General features: G+C 44.5%; 1 protein-coding gene across 8 annotated transcripts in view; it reads right to left on the reverse strand.

Annotated features, from left to right (window-relative positions):
* Tmem150c (transmembrane protein 150C) overlaps positions 1 to 19509 on the reverse strand; it is an 85871-nt gene that overhangs the window by 45434 nt on the left and 20928 nt on the right. The window contains exons 1-2 of one of the 8 annotated variants that reach the window (XM_076546707.1): positions 17827 to 17965; positions 16130 to 16233 (exon numbers count right to left, since the gene is read on the reverse strand). The exons of 6 other annotated variants lie outside the window; for them this stretch is intronic. In XM_076546707.1, the coding sequence (XP_076402822.1) occupies positions 16130 to 16197 (68 nt within the window). In that variant the 5' untranslated portion in view covers positions 16198 to 16233; positions 17827 to 17965. Of the gene's footprint in view, positions 1 to 16129; positions 16234 to 17826; positions 18073 to 19509 lie in introns of those variants that run through there. One more of the 8 variants, XM_076546706.1, reaches the window with a different exon arrangement.

The following is a 19509-nucleotide window of genomic DNA, read 5'->3' on the forward strand; positions in this document are numbered from 1 at the left end:
GATACCTGCATTCCCATGTTTACTGTAGAACTAGTCACAATATCCAAGAAATAGAGACAACCTACCCATCCACCAACTGATACAAGGATGAGGGAAATGTATATTTATAGCAGTAAATCCTGTTCAGTTTTTAATAATCGAACCTGTAGTTTATGTAGATCATCATATTAGATGGCATGCCAGGCTCAGAAAGACAAATACCACATGATCTTATCACATGTGGGATCTAAAACAGTTGATCTCATAGAAATAAGAAGTAGAATGGTGGGTTCCAGAGGTGGGGTGGGGGTGGCGTGGCTAGGAGCAGGTAGTAAGTTACAGTCGGATAGAAGAAATACATTCTGATGTACTATTGGGGAGCCGGGTGACAATAGGTAATGATGATGTACCATACACTTTAAAAAAAGCCAGAAGGAAACCAACTCCTTGTTAGATGTGGGGTTGGTGAAGATCTTTTTCCATTCTGTAGGCGGTTGTTTTGTCTCATTGACTGTGTCCTTTGCTTTATGGAAGCTTTTCAGTTTTACAAGGTCCCATTTATTAATTGTCCATCTTAGTATCTGTGCCACTGGTGTCCTATTCAGGATGAATCTCCTGTGCCAGTGTGTTCAAGGCTATTTCCCACTTTCTCTTCTATCAGGTTCAGTGTAACTGGATTTGTGTTGAGGTCTTTGATCCATTTGGACTTGAGTTTTGGGCAGGGTGATAGATATGGACCTATTTGCAGTCTTCTACATGCTGACATCCAGTTCTGCCAGCACCATTTGTTGAAGATGCGTTCTATTTTCCAATGTATAATTTTGGCTTCATTGTTGAAAATCAGGTGTCCACCGGTGTGTGGATTTACATCTGAGTCTTTGATTTGATTCCATTGATCCACCTGTCTGTTTTTATGCCAATATCATGCTGTTTTTATTACTATAGCTCTGTAGTAGAGCTTCAAATCAGGGAAGGTGATACTTCTGGAAGTTCTTTTATTGTACAGGATTGTTTTAGCTATCCTGGTTTTTTTTTTCCCATATGAAAGTACATATTCTTTCAAGGTCTGCAAAGATTTGTGTTGGGATTTTAATGGGGATTGCATTAAATCTGTGAATTGCTTTTGGTAAGATGACTATTTAATCCTACCAATCCATGAGCATGAGAGATATTTCCATCTTCTGGTATCTTCTCCAATTTCTTTCTTCAGAGACTTGAAGTTCTTGTCATACAGGTCTTTCACTTTCTTGGTTAGAGTTACCCTAAGATATTTTATATTATTTGTGGCTATTGTGAAGGGTATTGTTTCCCTGACTTCTTTTTCAGCCCATTTATCATTTGTATGTAAGACGGCTACTGATTTTTTTGAGTTAATTTTGTATCCAGCCACTTCACTAAAGGTGTTTATCAGCTGTAGGAGTGAGGACTGATTTCCAAAACATATAAAGAACTCAAGAAACTAGACATCAAAAAACCAAATAATCTGATTTTAAAATATGGGGTTCAGATCTAAACAGAGAATTCTAAACAGAAGAATCTCAAATGTCCAAAAGACATTTAAAGAAATGTTCAACATCCTTAGCCACCAGGGAAATGCAAATCAAAATGAATCTGAGATACCATCTTACACCTGTCAGAATGACTAAGATCAAAAACACTGAAGACAGCTGGAGAGGATGTGGAGCAAGAGGAAGCACTCCTCCATTCCTAGTGAGAGTACAAACTTGTACAGCCACTTTGGAAATCAATATGGCACTTTCTCAGAAAATCGGGAATCAATCTATTGCAAGACACAGTTATACCACTCTTGGGCATATACCCAAAGGGTGCTCAATCATACCACAAGGACACTTGTTCAACTATGTTCATAGCAGTTTTATTTGCAATTGCCAGAACCTGGAAACAACCTAGATATCCCTCAACTGAAGAATGGAAAAGAAAATGTGGTACATTTACACAATGGAGTATTACCCAGTTATTAAAAACAATGACATCATGAAATTTGAAGGCATAATACGATGGCCCCTGCAATGGGGTGTGCAGTGTGGGGAGGGGGCCCTTCTCTCCATCCAGGGCAGGTATGAATCAACACAAAGGAGCAGAGGGGGTCAGTGTGTGGGAATTACTGTGAACAAAGGCCAGGCCAGCAGCAAGGTTCTCACTAAATGCACCAACAGGAGTCTCGTTGCAGACGGAGCAGTATGATCAGCTGTCGGTGAGGGGTACTACTGATTGTTGCTATGACAAAATGCCCCACACAAAAGCAACTGCAGGAATGAAAGTTCATTTGGCTTACAGTTTGAGGGGAGACGGTCCATCAGGTGGAGAAGGCATGCTAACAGGGACGGGAAGTATCTGAAGTCAGGAAGTGGAGGGAGCTGGGTGCTGCTGCTCTGGGAATTTCCTCTCCCCCCTTTTATTCCCATCTGGGACCCAATTTCACAGGATGGTGCCGCTCACACTCAGGGTGGGTCTCCCTTCTTAACCCTCAGTGGAAGCATCCTCACAGACATGCTCAGAGGTGTCTCCCCGGTGATTCTCCACCCAGTCAAGCTCACAATGAAATTAATAATCACGTGAGAGAGGGTGGAGGATTGTGGTCTTCTTAGACAGTGAGGGTGGGAGGATCTCATTAAGCACAGATTTTTATAGTCATGTACAGATAGATGGGCCTAGAAAAAAAAACTCAGGAGTCTGATTAGAGTATAGTCAAGCAAAGAATCTTTGTCTAGGTCATGGTCACCAGGTTTATTAAAGCACAAGTAAAAACATGGCCATAATTTAAAATTAGGTTGTAGAATATAAGTTATACCAACGTATTTTGTTTGGTGTGTGTGTGTGTGTGTGTGTGTGTGTGTGTGTGTGTGTGTGTGTGTTTGTAAAAATTCTAGCTTTTTCTTTTCCCACAGACATCCATTGCATTCAACATTCAAGTAGATATCTGTTTCTAAAGTGATGTGTTTGGGGAACCCTGCATTTCATCTTTTAGCTATGAATGACTACCCTATGTCTTTCAAATTGTAACAAATTACATCCATCTCCAGTTTATTCAGAAAAAAATCAATTAATTGCCTCTATTAGTCTTTCCTTATTATATAGAGAGCCACTATATAAATATACATATTATATGTAAATGAGTATATATATATATATATATATATATATATATATATTACATAGAGAACTCTCTATGTATTATGTAGAGAGAGAGACACTCATCCTAAAAGGAGATTGTACTTTCATTCACTGGATAAATATTCCAGGGCCTTCTCTGGATTAGGAATTGTGCAGGGTGTTGCAGAAGGTAGTTCCAAGAAGGCAAGCCTTGAGTCCTCAAGGAGGACTTCAAAGGAGACAGACATGTCAATGAAAAAGAAAGAGCTGCCCAAAATGAGACAACTCCGGAGTCCACAGCAAGGCAAGCTGAACCCCGCCAAGAAGCTGAGGTGGACAGCACAGTGACATTTAAGATGGACAACAAGGAATTCCCCTGCCAGGAGAAGCAGAAAGAACGTGGTGGTTTGAGGCACGGTGTGAACAAAGATATGGAAACAGGATGGAAATGAGGCAGGTTTTCCCAGCAAGGTGGGTCGCAGCGCAGCTGTGGGACTGTGAGTGTGGGACGCAGCAATTCTGGGGAAAGAGCTGGTGCCCCAAACCAAAGCACCAGCAGTTCAGACACTGAAGATGGCTAAACTCTAGAACTAGTTTGGAGGTAAGAAGAGAAAGTACAAAGAACGCTTGAGGCATTTTAATCTCAGGATGTAGCTGGGCTCAGGCACACCTTCCAAGAACTGGAAATCCTTCCATCAATTAGGAGGGAATTCATGTGTTCGGACTAAAGTTAGTTTGGGTTGGGTAAAGAGGGGGAAGTTACAGCATTGATAGGATCTGTAGACTGTGTCAAAAGATGTATGTAAATGAGTACAGCTGGGGGAGCTGATCAATACAGAAATGGAGTAATAAAGCCGGAGGGACTGTATTGTTTCCAAGTCTAGTTCAGTCATTTTCACTGCTCAAGTGGCCGCACACCAGAAAAATCTAATTAAAGATGGAGAGGGGGAGGATGAGAATGAAGATTTACAGGAGATAGAGATTTATGAAACACTGATGGTAATCAAGATGAAGAAAGTGATTTAGAACACCTCCTTAATTAAAGGACAACATTCCATTCTTTGTTTTTCATTGTTTAGCAAACACGGGGAGATATCTAGTCCTTTCTCTCAGGCAGCATTATGTCTAACGGCTTCTAATTACGGTCTTAAAATGGTAACTATAGATGTGGAAGATCATGAGTTTGTTTTTCCATGGCTACCAACTCAGTGATAAGGTGGCCAAGTGATCATTCCTCCCCACAGGTGACATGCGCATGTACACAAACACAGTCACCCATCTCCCAAGCAGACAGGGTGGCAGTGGCTCTAACCACTGATCTACACGTTCATCCAAGGGCCTGGTAGAGCTGGCATGGAACAAAAATGCAAATGAAAGACTTTTTACAGGAAAACTCAGGGACACTTTTTGGGGTTGGGCTCTGGAAATTGTATTTGCGTTCAAAGAAACCACAAAAGGTAAGTAGAGGCGAGTTCTGATAAAGCAGGCACCACCTACCAAACTGGCCTGCTGTAGAGTGGCCAAAAGTACTATATGGTCCTTGCAATCAACCTTCCTGGAAAGCATTTCCTGGAGAAATAATAGCAATAGAAGTAATAGGCGCAGCAATGATGGTAACGAACTACTGGCAGTGGTTTTGGCAATTACTTTACATGGATTCCATTCTTCATCCATTACATTTTAACTATGATGCGCAGACCAACTTTACTGTCAATTTACAGGAGACCACGATGGCCTACTAAGCTTTAGGACTCTACTCAGGGCTATGCAGCTTAAAAGCGGTGGAGTCCGTCCAAGCTCTTGGACTCTCACCAGGACATTCTACTAAACTTTATTACCCTTTATTACACGCAACACTTGCCAGAACCTCTTAGTTAACTCTGATGCTTAGATGACGCTCTAATTGATTAAATTGAGATGCTTTGCTTTCATCCCTTACTGATAATCTTTCCAAAATCCATCTTACTGGTAAGACAATATACTGAGCACATTGTCATCTTTCATTGGTTACTAAAGACTTCTGTGGAGAAGCAGGTTTTGGCTCCCAGGGAAGTCTTTCCCATGTAATTCTCACTCGTTGTTCTGGAACCAGCTTCACTGCGAGTGAACCTGTGAAGGGTTTCTCTCATTACCTAGCCCATACTGCATCTTGTTTTGTTTGTATTCCTTTTCAAAAAGAGAAAATCACCCATATCTCCGATCTTTTGCTTCAGCAACTAAGCCTCTAGGATTCTACTATTTCAGAATCAGACACATGTCAGGTCAGTCTGGCTTGGCTTATCTGAATTAGGTTTCTCAGAATTCCCTTCTGTGTGTTTCTGGTAAATGTGGAGGACAAGAAACAGCCACACAGGAGATTTGGAGGGCAAGGTGAAGTAGTAACTGCTGGAAGAATATTAAAAAATTATTGTAAAATGATTCCTACATGTAAACGATTTGGCTTCTATGCTTGGAATGCCGAGCATGTGTTTTGTAGCTAACACTTCATTGTGTGTCTGCTGGCATCTCTCCTTTGACACTGGACATCTGTTGGATCTGCAGCGGGTCCCCTTCTCTGGATCCTCTGCAGCTTCCCTCACAGTTACGCCAGAATGTGCTTGTCTTGGTTGTGGGGCGTTTACCCACCACCCCCACAGCTTCCCAGAGTTTTCTTGAGTGCGATCAGCAGGAAATATTAGATAGAAGGATTTATAGCGGAGAATCTTGTGGAGATAAACAGATAGAAAATAAAGGATAGCCTCGAGAGGGCCTGGAACCTATTCCAATGGCCCCGACTGTCTCTGGCCCAGGGTTTTTATAGAGACGCCAAGGGGTGGAGCAAAAGACCTCCTCCCCCAGCACAGCCAAGTGCAGACCATCTCAGACACCTGCACTCAGGCCCGTGGTCCTGATCATCCTCTATTCAGACCTGCTAGGTAAGGCCATGAGGAACCCAAGAATGGGCTCCCACACTTGGTAATGAATGGCACCCTGTTCTCTCTAGTAGGGTCCTCATAACTGATCACACGTGAGTGTAAAGACTGTATGATGCCTGGAACCTATCACATGTGAGTGCAGAGACCCTGTATGATGCCTGGAACCTACCACATGTGAGTGCAGAGACTCATGTGGTCTGCTTCTTTCTTTGAACCCTGACTGATAACAGAGAGACAAGAGGGCTAAAAGCTTGAAATTTATGAAAATTTGCCCTTTGCACAGCAAGATCTTGTTCTGATTATTCATACTCAGAAGGCAACTTCAGGAAAAGAAGGAAGAGTATGGAGAAAATGAAAAGGGATTCCAGGTGCAGAAAACAGAAAGGTAATTTGTGATAATGTGATATTTGTCTGTTTGGTGCCAGGCACATGTCTGGTGCTGGAAATACGAAGATCGATAACAAACTTAGATCACATAATCTAAGGAGAAGAAAGACTATCTGTAATAGAATAAGTGCTGTATAATTGGCATGAATGAAATGCTGTGGGGACATGGAGGAGGAAGTCATTAATTTTGTCTGGAAGGGTCAATAAGAGCTCTGTAGATAGATAGGATACTGATGCTGCACCATGGAGAACAGATGGGTACCACTGATGCTGCACCATGGAGAACAGATGATGGGTACCACTGATGCTGCACCATGGAGAACAGATGGGTACCACTGATGCTGCACCATGGAGAACAGATGGGTACCACTGATGCTGCACCATGGAGAACAGATGGGTACCACTGATGCTGCACCATGGAGAATGTGTAGATTTCTTTTTTTTTTTTTAAGATTTATTTATTTATTATGTATACAGAAGAGGGTGCCAAATCTCATTACGGATGGTTGTGAGCCACCATGTGGTTGCTGGGAATTGAACTCAGGAGCTCTGGAAGAACAGTCACTGCTCTTAACCTCTGCCCCATGTGTAGATTTCTTGAGTGTAGGGGTTTGTAAACTTCAGCAGGTATCACAATCACCTACTTGGCCCTGGCCCTGATAATCTAGTACAGCAGATTAGGCAGGTCTAAGAGTTTGTATGTTAAGTTCCCAGGTAATGCTGATATTAATGGCAGGTGTCCACATTTAGAGAGCCATAGCCATACTAAAGAATGGTTGGAATGGGGTGGTAAGCATTCCAAAGAGCAGGGACAAATGCAGGGAGGCATAACTCACTTACAACATAGTCCCTAGTCACAGATTTTCCTCTTGTTCTTCTACCTCACTAGTTCCACCCACTTCCTTCGCCTTCTGCCTCCTGCTCCCTCTCTGTCACCACTAAGTTTAGATGCTCAAATCAACCCTGTCAGACTTTGCACTTGCCTGAACTCTAGGCCTGAAATCTAGGAACCTGTTTCCTGCCTTCTGAATATCTCCATGGGACTAAGGAGTGGGGAGGATGGAGGGTATGGGAGAGTAGAGGGAGATATTGGGGAAATACACTCAAGGCACATTATATACTTGTATGAACCATCTTGGGGCTGGCAAGATGGTTCAACAGTAGGGTACTTGACGTCAAATCTGATGATCTAAGTTCAACCCTTGGAATGTACATGTGCTGCGCATGCATACACACACATGTACACACACACACGCACACGCACACGCACACGCACACACACACACAACAAATTTAAAATGTCTAAAGCAAACGATACTAGCCAGGTGTGGTGGAGCATACCTGAGATTGAGAGGGGAAGGATGAGGATCAGGAATTCATGGTTAACCTTGGCTACATATATGTCAAGTTCAAGGCTAGCCTGGGCAATATGAGATGCATCTAAAAAAAATGAGAATATTCCTACAAAACCCAAAAATATTATTAATAAAAAAGTTAAAAGTTAGTTATAAGTGAAGGGAGGTCTAAATAAACACTCAGAGAGTTTGTTCTTCAAAACATAACAGATTTGACCATACTGGCCACTGGGAAAGTGATGGGAAGCTGAAAATTGGGAGCCTGAGGGACTAGACAACAGCTCAGGATGTGGGAGAACACAGGAGAAAGTTAATTAGCCACAGGAGGGAGGAATCACATGGCATGAGAGTAAAAAACCTCAGCTCCTGCCTCATCTCCATTTCCCTGCAAAGCTAAGGCAAAGTCACCTCTTCTAATCCAGGGATTGAGATAAGGGTAAGTGGGAGAGACAGGGAGGGGAAGGGAGGGAAGGAGAGAGAAGACAGTGAGGTGCTGGACAAGGCTGCCGCCATCATCTCAGGCTGGGGTGTTTTAAGAGGCATGACATTTCCTCTCCACCAGTGACCCGCAGCTGTTATACAACCGCACAATGCCAGGGCCGACGCATTCCAGGTGGGTCAGAAGCATCGGAACAAAAAGGAGCCGATGAAAATGCAGATTCCCTGGGAAATGAGCAAGCCTACCAGTCTGGAGGACCTGCATTTTGATGCCTCATCCAAGAGAGAGGCACACACCACACGTACAACTCAGAAGAGCTGGTTAAGTACACAGGCTTGGGAGTCAGCATCATCAAGGGGCAGATTCACCCAGGTAAACTATGGAAGAAGAGAGAACAAAGGATGGAGGCAGGAAAAACCCTCACATCAGGAAGCAATAGAGAACAGCAGCTAATAGGCAGTCTTGGAAGTAGAAGAAACAGAGGAGGTGATGGGGTCATGAAAGCCAAGGAGAGAAAGGTGCAAGGCAATAATGTAACCTCAAAGCTCAATTAGAAGCACGAGTGAGAGACAGCCATAAGATTTGGCAATCCATGCCCATCTGCAGCACTGCCTTGAATGGCTTTTGTAGATCACTGGGGTCAGAAAGTGGGTTACAATTGGGCTGAGGAAAGAATGGGAGGAACAGATTGAAAACACATGGAGAAAGTCGAGAGAAGGGTCAGGATCACAAAGAGCTCTTACGATGCTTTTCCTGAGAGACCCACAGCAGAACTGAGCATCTGAGCATAGTCAGGTGGTCTGTCCAGTCTGAAGCAGCCCGTGGAGAATGGAAAAGGGAGAGAGAGCAGGAGAATGAAGTAACATGCTTAGCAATGAGCAAACATCTAATAAAGATGACCCTGCTGGTGAGAATGCATGCGGACTTGCAAATCTTTCTATATTTGCTGAGTAGGTTGGATGATGCAGCCCAGGCTACTTGTAGGATAAATTAGTGGCCAGTGTTTTCATTACAATAAAGGAAGGAAGGAAGAAAAGAACTTAGGGGTCTCATTATTCATCTAGAAGAAGACAGACGAGGAAATGATGAAGGTGCCAACAATAAAGCAAAAGCAAAAAAGAGCTCATTTTTATGATGAAAAAAAAAATGGAGGGGCAGGGTTTGTCCCATCTTCCTTAGTCTGGCATTGAACTCGTGCTGGACCATGTCAGCCGTTTACTAGGAGCAAAATGACATACGGAAATCTGAGAGCTGCTTCTTAAGTCACCACTTCTAGTTCAGAAGATGGACACATCCGATACCTTGAAGATAAAGACAAACAAACGAGTGCTCGCAGTGTCTGTAACGTATCCACACATCAGAGCATTAGTGTACACACGTGTGTGCATAAACCTACATCAGTAACTACACATATTACATAAAACTAAGTTTTAGGTAACTGGGAATGATACAAAGCAATTCTTGTCTCTAGACATGCAGATTCCATTTGGTGAGGTACAAGTTGGACAGATTCCTGCTTCTCTCCCCCACAGAGGGACCATGTCTGCCTTCATTTTCACTTTGTTTACCTGCAACTCAGCCTTGCTGCTCTACAGCGTGGTTTTCAACCTTCCTAACGCCGTGACCCTTTCATACGATTCCTCATGCTGTGGCGACCCCCAACCATAAACTTACTGCATTGTTACTTCATGTGGTGGTTTGAAAGAAAATGGCCCCCAAAGGAAGCCGCATTATTAGGAGGTGTGGCCTTGTGGGAGTAGGTGTGGTCTTGTTGGAGGAAGTGTGTCACTGTGGAGGCGGGCTTTGAGGTCTCATATATGCTCAAGCCATGCCCAGTGAGACAGACCACTTCCTGTTGCCTGTGAGTCAAGATGTAAGAACTCTCAGCTCCTTCTCTAGCACCATGTCTGCCTGCATGCTGCCTTGCTTCCCGCCATAACGATAATGGACTAAGCCTCTGAACTGTAAGTGAACTGCCACAATTAAATGTTTTTCCTTTATAAGACTTGCCAAGGTCATGGTGTCTCTTTACAGCAATAGAAACCATAAGACGGGAGTTGGTACCAGGAATAGGGTATTGCTGTGAAAGGCCTGACCGTGATTTTGTTTGGAGAAATTTGGACTTTGGTACTTTGGGTTAGGAAAGCAGTAGAATGCTTTAAGTGCTGCCTAGTGGGTCATCCTAGTAGGAGCATGGAAGACAGTTGTGCTAAGAGTGATTTGAACTGTGAGGGGCTGGATCAAGAGGTTTCAGAGAAGAAGAATTTTAGTACGTTGTCTAGAGAGCCTTCTTGTGATATTTTAGTGAAGTGTGGCTGCTTTTTGCCTCTGTCTGAAAAATTTGCCTGTGGCTAAAGTGAAGAGTTTTTAATTAATTCCCTTGACAAAGGCAATCTCAAAATAGCCTAGTATTGATGCTATTGTATGGTTACTAGTGTTAACTCTAATGATGACATATAATGAAAAGGAGAAAGCTGATCAAGGAAAGATAGGAGGAGAATAAGAGCACCAGGAAGTGGGATGGAGCAAAGTTCTCTGTTTAAGGAGATAAACAGATTTAGAAATGGAATACAGGGAGTGCTGACCTCAGGGCAAGATCCCACTCAGCTAAGTTCCCAACTTGAGAAAAGGAACTAAAGAAAAGCTTAGAGCTGGGTGTGGTGGCACATGTCTTTAATCTCAGCACTCAGAGGGCAGAGGCTGGCAGATCTTTGAGTTTGAGGCCAGCCTGTTGTACAGAGCAAGTTCCAGAACAGCCAAGCTTAGGCAGTGAAGGGAACTGTACGAAACAGAAAGCTGATAAAGATGTAAACAAGGGGGCCATGTTGCAGCCCCAGTAAACTGCAGAACTTGGCAGCTTCAGCCATGTGATTCTGGAGTTAAGGACAGAAGAAAGGGGCTATGGAATTTGCCTCCATGACTAGAAGGCCACTGAGACCAGGCATGTGTCAAGGCTGTCCCTGAATGGAGAGGCCTGCGGGGGGGCTATTGCATGAAGCTGTGAAGGTGAAGCCTGGATTGTCTTGGAGACCACAAGATGTTATAGATGTCAGAAGTGTTGGATCCTTCTTGCAGTGGAGGAGGGATGCTAACAGGGAGTGGAACCAGCCCAAGAGAAAGTAGTGTGTTGCAGTCATCAAAGCTGAACAAAGTTGGAGATCTGAAGAACCCTTTGACATCAGACATTGAGATGCAGAATTTGGAGTTTGCTCAGCTGGTTTTTGGTCTTGCTTTGATCCAGGATTTCCTCACTATGCTCCCTTTCCTATATTTTGGAATGGTAATGTATATCCTGTGCCATTATATGTTGGAAGTATGTGATCTGCTTTTTTATTTTAATTTTACAAGGGATTACAGTTAAGAGATTGCATGAATCTCAGAAGAGACTTTGAAATTTAGACTTTTAAATAAGTTTGAGACTGTTATAGACTAAGTTGGACTTAATGCATTTTTGCATTATGATATGGCTACAAGCCTTTGGAGACCAGGGAGTGGAATGTGGTGGTTTGGAAAAAAAATGGCCCCCAAAGGGAGTGGCACTATTAGGAGGTATGGCCTTGTTGGAGTAGGTGTGGTCTTATTGGAGGAAGTGTGTCACTGTGGAGGAAGACTTTGATGTCTCCTATATGCTCAAGACACTCCCAGGGTGTTAGTCTCCTTCCTGTTGCCTGCATATCAACATGTAACAGATCCTTCTCCAGCACCATGTCTGCCTGCACACCACCTTGCTCTGCACCATGATAATGGACTAAACCTCTGAAACTGTAAGGGAGCCACGCTAAGTAAACGTTTTCCCCTATAGAGTTGCTGTGGCCATAGCATCTCTTTATAGCAATAGAAACCCCTTAGGGTTTCATAAATTCATAACTGTACTTCCGCTGTGGTTTTAAATCGTAAGGTACATATCTGACATGTGACTGTTGCGAGAATCTCGACCCACAGGTTGAGAACTGCTGCTGTACAGTGTACTCTTCCCAGTACTCGCCTGTCTGGCTCCAGTGCCCCCTTGGCTCCTGCAATGGTAAGCAAGTTCTGAATCTTTAACTGGTACCCATTTATATTCACATGAGAATAACAAAGTTATCTTTTTCTGAAAATTATTCTTTAACGGTTACAACCATTTATGGAAGGGCTCATTTTAATGTGAAAAAAATAAATGCCAGAATATGGAAAAATATGGTAAGGTATCCAAATCTTTTTGAAGACGAACTATTTCTGATGCCCAAAATCAGTAAGTTTATTTCTAAAAACTAAAAACTATAGGACAATTTTATTTCCAAATAAAGATGAAAGTAATGCTCATGATTTTAAACTGATGGCAGTTTTCCATTCCCCTCTCATGGCCACTTTCCAAACTCCATTAGACGGGGGGAAAAAAGGAATAGAAGGAACATAAGTCAGTTTTCTGGATGCCTGCCTCAAAAGTGTGACACTTGGTCCCCCAACAGCAGATGAAAATGTACATGGCTACCCATGTACTAAAGAGGTGAGAGGCTGAAAGCTTGATGAGTTCATCATCCCACATTCCCAAGTCTGTGGCTGTCATTGTATCAGCAATCATTGTCTCAATAGCCACGATAGGATCATTGTTTCTGTCTATAGCTCTCTGAGCTCTGTGTCTCACTACCCCAGAATCTGAGCAGCTACATAGAGAACTGCACTTCCTGAGTCAAAACCAAGGGTATTTGTCTAAAGCAATAGACAGGTCCTTTCTGTCTGAATTGTTTTATTAACTGAATCCTTTAGGCCGCTCTTGAACCAAAATGTGAATTGCTGTGGGCATTACCAGGCAATCGTGATCTTGAAGAGGAGCAGCCAAAGCCAGTATACCAGCCTTAAAATAAAATCCACATTAGTCAATGGCTCTGCATTTCCAGGTGCACTGTCAATACTTCTTATCAACTATCAACCATCAACTATCTATCTATCTATCTATCTATCTATCTATCTATCTATCTATCTATCTATCTATCTATGTATCTATCTATCTATTCATCCATCCATCAATCTATCATCTATCGATCTATTTATCTATCATCTATCTATTCTATCACGTATGTATGTATGTATGTATGTATGTATGTATGTGTCTGGCTATCTCCATCCATCATGTATCTATCTATCTATCTATCTATCTATCTATCTATCTATCTATCTATCTATCTATCTATCTATCCATCCATCTATCTATCTGTCTATCATCTATCTGTCACCTATCTATTCTATCACATATATATGTTTCTATCTATCTATCTATCTATCTATCTATCTATCTATCTATCTATCTATCTATCAATCCATCTATCCTTTTGTCATATATCTATTATTTTGAGGAACTGGAGACTAAATCCTGGAGGACTATATCACTGAGTTACATCCCTAGCTGTGGATCTTGAAAGGACAGTTGCTATCTGTGAGATGTTTTTCCAAGACCTTGGGCCAGTCATGGTTGTGGATGTCCTTAAATTGCTCCTGCTTTCAACCTCTCCTCTTCTCTTCCATTCCCTTTTCTCTTTTTCCTCCTCCCCCTCTTTATAAAGCCTCATATATCTCAGGCTGGCCTCAAACTTGTCTTGTATTCAAGGATGACCTTGAAGTCCTGACTCTTGCTATGCCTGCACCTCAACAGTGCTGGCCTTACAGCTGTGTTCCCACCATCCCGGCTTATGCAGTGCTGGAGGCTGGACCCAGGGCTTCATACATGCAACACATGCCCTGTACATACTGATCCATGTCCTCGGCCCGTCATGAAACTTTCATGTTATGGAAGCAGGCATAGAAACTGTGTTAGCTGTAGAGCATCAGCTCCTGACTGACACAAAGGCAGGGGGGAAGCTTGTTAAGGAGGCAGAGGGTCGGCAGGCAGGAGTGGGCGATGAGGAGGGTGATGGGGTGAGTATGAGCAAAACACAACGATACATATGTAAGAATGAGTAATGAAGAAAACCACTATTTCCCATACTCACTAAAAATTAATTTACAAGTATGAAGAAGGGCTCCTTTACTTTGGACCAGAATCCTGCCCACTTCTATCTGCCCAACTTACTTTTCCCCTGCAAAGGGCAAGACAGAAGAGAAGTCACTGTCCTAAACCAGCTGTCACTCTATATTCTAGGAAGAGCAGAACCTCAGAGGACGCCCCTTCCAGCCCCCTGACACACATGTGTGCACACACACATACACCAGGAGAGCAGTTACCCGTGAGAGCCAGGCTGCACCCTGGAACAGGAGAGAGTATCATGTAGGAACCAGACTAGTCCCCTCAGGTGAGGAAAGCAATTACAGATGAACAGTTTATCAGACCGTCTCACAGGACCGAAGCTGCAGCAACAACAGGTGTTTAATTACCCATGCATCTTGTCCCCATCCCAATCTTTTCTCTAGATAAGACTAACACTATCGTCAATACATTGAAAATGAACCTGGAGGGGGTCACTGGACCCCTTCATCTGTTCCTCTTCCCAGTGCTTATTTACTGAATCCTCTCTCTCTCTCTCTCTCTCTCTCTCTCTCTCTCTCTCTCTCTCTCTCTCTGCTTTTTAGCACTATTATTCTCTTTAGTTGATATGTGGGAATGGGTGGCCAAGTCTAGCCAGTGAGGTCAGCTGGAGCAAGGGCTTTTCCCCAAAAACTCTGGTTAAAAGAGGGGAGGGCAGGAGAGATGGGTCAGCACTGAAGAGAGTTTGCTGCCCTTTGAGAGGACTGGAGCTTGGTACCCAGCTCCCATGTTGCTCAGTTCACAACTGCACATATAACTCCAGCTCCAGGGGAATCTGACGCCCTCTTCTGGCATCTGCAGGTATCTGCACTCACATGCACATACCCTCACACAGACACACAGATAAAAGTAAAATCAATCTTTGTTGTTGTTGTTGCTTTAGAAAGAGGGGAGGGTAGATGGGGGAGGGGGTGGGGGAAGGAAGGCCCTCTTTAAAGCTATCTCCTTCTGAAGCATTACTTCAGATATGAATATTAATGTTAGTTTTCCTGGAGACAAATGAAATATCTGTGGTCAGAAATATCCTGGTAGATAAGGAATTAAAATCGAGGAGGCAGATCTCTAACATTGTATACAAGAAAATATCCAAGTTGCTTGTAACACATTTTCAAATGTTGGCCTCCATGGCTAGTGCTGGCCTCTCCGTAGGCGATAAAGATGCACAGGCAGCCTGAAGCTGATGGCGACATGGAAGATGGACGGATACAGGGGCTTGACAGTGGCCCCGGGGCTCAAAGGGGAGCCGACGACAGTCTGGGCAGTTCGCGGCCGTTCCTTCCTAGACACGGCTTGAGCTCCAAGCCAAGCAGAGCCCCTGTCATCTGACTCAGGTGACACCGAGATAAGCATTCCCTAAGCTGATTTCACGCCCCAGAGCCACGTCACCGCAGAGGAGAGCAATCCTGTAACCCCTGAATACCAACTACAAGGAACAAAGGCCGTGGACATGGGTTGCTTTTTTTTCCCAGCATGCCCACCGGTCCTCCAAGGCCTGTCTTTCACTTGTTCTCCCTCATAACTTCCTCCTTTTGTCCCTTCCCTCCTCTCCTTCACCTTGCCTGCCCTGCTTCTTCTTCTTTGACTCCAATAAGTTACCCTGGACTTCCATTCTGAGTCCATTTGCAACTAATTTTATTAACGAGACCTGCAAAGGGGACGCCGTGCCCCGCCCCACCCCCACATCCCCATGACAAAGGCCGCAGTAAGACAACTTGGGATATCCAGCATGGTGACACATACCTCGAATTCCAGCACTTAGGAGGCAGAAGCAGGCAGATCTCTGTGAGTTCGAGGCCTGTCTGGTCTACATTGTTCTACATAGTGAGCTCCAGGCCATTAAGGGCTATACAGTGAGACCTGTTCCCTCCCCCAAAACATAGACTGGGAAGAGACAAAAGTCAACAAAACAATCACCAGGCAGTGCCACTTCTACCTTACATACCATGGAAACGATAGGAGCAACATTGTAAAGAAGGTAAAGATGACGGGTTTGCAGGGGAAGACGTCCATCAGCCGCACCTTCCTTCACTTCTGCAGAAGGTTTAACTGTTTGACAAGAGAGCCGGGCAAATTGGTTGGATACAAAACATTTTTAAAAAATCAATATTTTTCCTGTATATCCACAACAACAATTACAAGATGTAATAGGAAAGAAGAATCCATTTACTGTGTACAGGATGTATGATATAGAGGACAAACTTGGCTGAAAGATAATCAAATAAGGGGCAGCAAAAGGCTGCCCAGGTCGGACACAGCGCTTCACAGTGCATCTCCCTGAGTGGGGCCCAGGGAGCGCTGCTTCAGAGTCACAGCCCACACTTCTCAGAATGCAGATTCCTAGGCCTCACCCCAACTTAATGTAATGAGAAGGGAGGGAAGGAATGTTTTCAAGCAGTGTGTCTTAGGCCAGGTGTTCCAGCACACCCCTATAATCCCTGCAGTGGGGAGGCTGAGGCAAAGGGGGAAAAAGTCAGCCTGGGCTACACAGCAGTGCTTTCTTTGTCCAAACAAAACTAGAAGAAAAACAAACGAATAAAAAGCTCAACCCCTGAAAAAAGGAGGGCCATGTCTTGACACATAACACACCCACTGTGCGACGCTAGCACACCTGGGAATTAAGCTACCACACCTTTCCTCACGCGGGTTTCACCGAAGGCCCGTAAAGCGAGCTGCCCTCACACGTGTTAGATATAAAGTGTATCATAAACTTCAGCAATAAAAATAATGTTGTCCTGCACAGAAACCAACAAATCAACAGAGCAGAAACCATAGCCCTAAGACAAACTCCTCTGTTCCGCTGCAGAAGTAAAATGCTTTATGTCCATTACAGCATCACCAGGAAAGCGCTGTACTTCCGCCCGACCAATTGGGAGAGTTTGCTGGGAATGGTCTGAAGCCACGGGGCACCGAAGCAATTTAGGTGTGTGGTGGGGAGGTGACAAGTACATCTCAGAGGGAGGGTGCAGGCCAGAATAGGCAGAGGCCACACCACCTCAAGTCGGGAGACCTGTCCCACAGGTGAAAAGGCCGATATCTGCAAGGGTTTTCAGTTCAACCTAAGGAAACGCAGGTACTGATGTGGACCTGGGTTGTGTCTCAAATGGGCCACTCGCCATAGCAAGTGCTAGAGTGATGAGCAATGGGGTTTTTATAGACTTAAAATTCTCTACAGTGAAGAAGACCCACAAGCCTACAGTAAAGTTTGAAAGAAAGGTTCTCAGTACAGCCGCCGCTAACTCCTGGGTCTGGGAGGACCGCCCCGCGCACTGTAAGGTTCTTAGCCGAATCCCCACCTCTGCCTGGTGGATTCTGCTCATCGTATTCCCACCCAGCTGTAACAACAGAAATGCTTATTGATACTGCCAAATGTCCCTGGGGCAGGGGAGGCAAAAATCACCTGTCATGGAGAATAACTTTTAAAGGAATCAAGGATGAATACAGCAATCATTCAATACATGTGCTGCGAAAAACAAATTTTCAAATGGGAAAGATAACCATGCGCTTATATCCTGGCGTACCACGCAAATAAACGTTTTCCTTGGAATAAGGTGACTGTCAAGTTGATGGGATTTACGACCACCCTGGGCCGTGTCTGTGAGGAATTTTCTAGATTAGGTTAACTGGGAGGAGAAGACCTACCTGTAAGTGGGCAGCATGACGCCATAGGATGGAGTCCTAGACAGAGTAAAAGGAAGGAAGGGGGCAGCGCGTGAGCATTCATCTCCCCCGGGTTTCTGACTGTGGATGCAATGCTGTTCCCAGCCCTTGCCACTGGCTTTCCCTGCCATGACGGACTGTATTTGTGAACTGAAGGCAAACAAGCCCTTTATCCCTTAATCTGCTTCTTGTCGGGTTTTTGATCACAGCGAAGGGAAAAGCAGCGAATGTGACAGGTTAATATAAAACCTGGAGCTGCAATACAGCCAGGAAACCCGGGGACACACTTAGCTAAGTGCTGGCTAGGGAAGCATTTCCTTTTGCCCATCTTTTTCAGATTGGCTTTATTTTTATGTGCATGGGTGTTTTGCCTGCGGGGAGGTATGTGCATCTTGTGCACACAGTGCTCGTGGAGGTCCGTGGAGGTCAGGAGAGTAGTGAAGCCCTCGGAACTGGAGTTTCAGGTAGTCATCGTCAGCCACTGTGGGTGCTGGGACCCCAACCTGGGTCCTGTGCAAGAGCAGCCAATGCTCTTAACCATGGAGCGATCTCTCCAGCCCCGAGAAAGTATTTTCTTAAATTTAAAATATAGGAAGAAATCACAAATGAACAATTTTGACCACAGAGACTAAATTTTTGGAGGGACTAAAAAGTCAGTGATAATCTGTGAGGGTTCTTATAAATGGCATGAGAAGGCAATGGCTTTGTAGACAATGACAGTGTGACGAGACTACAGTGACCGCACGGGGGAAGTGGGCAGAAAGGATGCAAACAAGGAGTTACTGGAAAAGAAACAAATGTCGAGCTGCAGACAGGAATTTCTGCAGAACTCACCAAAGTTTTCTTTTTTTCCTCTGTCCAAGAGGTAAAGATCTTCTAAAAATAGATTCCTAATGCAAAGGAGAATGTAGGTAAATGGGGGTAATCTATACCCTGATGACAAAATGTCAGGCTTCTGGACAGCACCTGGAACCCAAGTGGCTAATGGGATCGAGAGGCTGAAGGAACCTGTCCTCCAACAAAAATTGAGAGCAGGGCTGAATCTGGCCACCACCAAAAAGACACGTCCAGGTTTCAATCCCCATTTCCTGTGAATGTGACTATTTGAGGCAGGACCTTTGTAGAGGCTGGTGTTGACAATCTCGAGGTGTCAGCACGGATTCACGGTGTGGCTGGCGTCCTTGTGGAGGGGAGGTCAGTGACGGCGCCATGGACGGCAGGGATGGCGCCACGGGCAGACAGCAGGGATGGCCACGGGCAGACAGCAGGGACGGCCACGGGCAGACAGCAGGGACGGCCACGGGCGGACGGCAGGGACGGCCACGGGCAGACAGCAGGGACGGTGCCACGGGCAGACAGCAGGGACAGAGCCAGGAGCAGCAGTGACAGTGTGTCACAAACCAGCGAGACCAGATGCTGGCAGAGGCAAGAGAAACTATTCCCTGGAATCTCTAGAGGGAACACGAGCCTTTGAAGGGCCAACAACTTAATTCTTGATTGCTGGCTTCCAGGGCTGTGAGAAAATAAGGCTCTGCTGTTTTAAGCCACCACTTTGGCGGCAATTCGCTGAGGCCTCTGGAAACTAACACAGTAAGAAAATAACAAGAGGTAGGAACAAAGGTTTATATGTACATGTACTGAAACCTGCATGCGTTGTAGCAATAA

The sequence above is a fragment of the Peromyscus maniculatus genome, chromosome 10, assembly GCF_049852395.1.
Source record: "Peromyscus maniculatus bairdii isolate BWxNUB_F1_BW_parent chromosome 10, HU_Pman_BW_mat_3.1, whole genome shotgun sequence".
Taxonomy (NCBI): domain Eukaryota; kingdom Metazoa; phylum Chordata; class Mammalia; order Rodentia; family Cricetidae; genus Peromyscus; species Peromyscus maniculatus.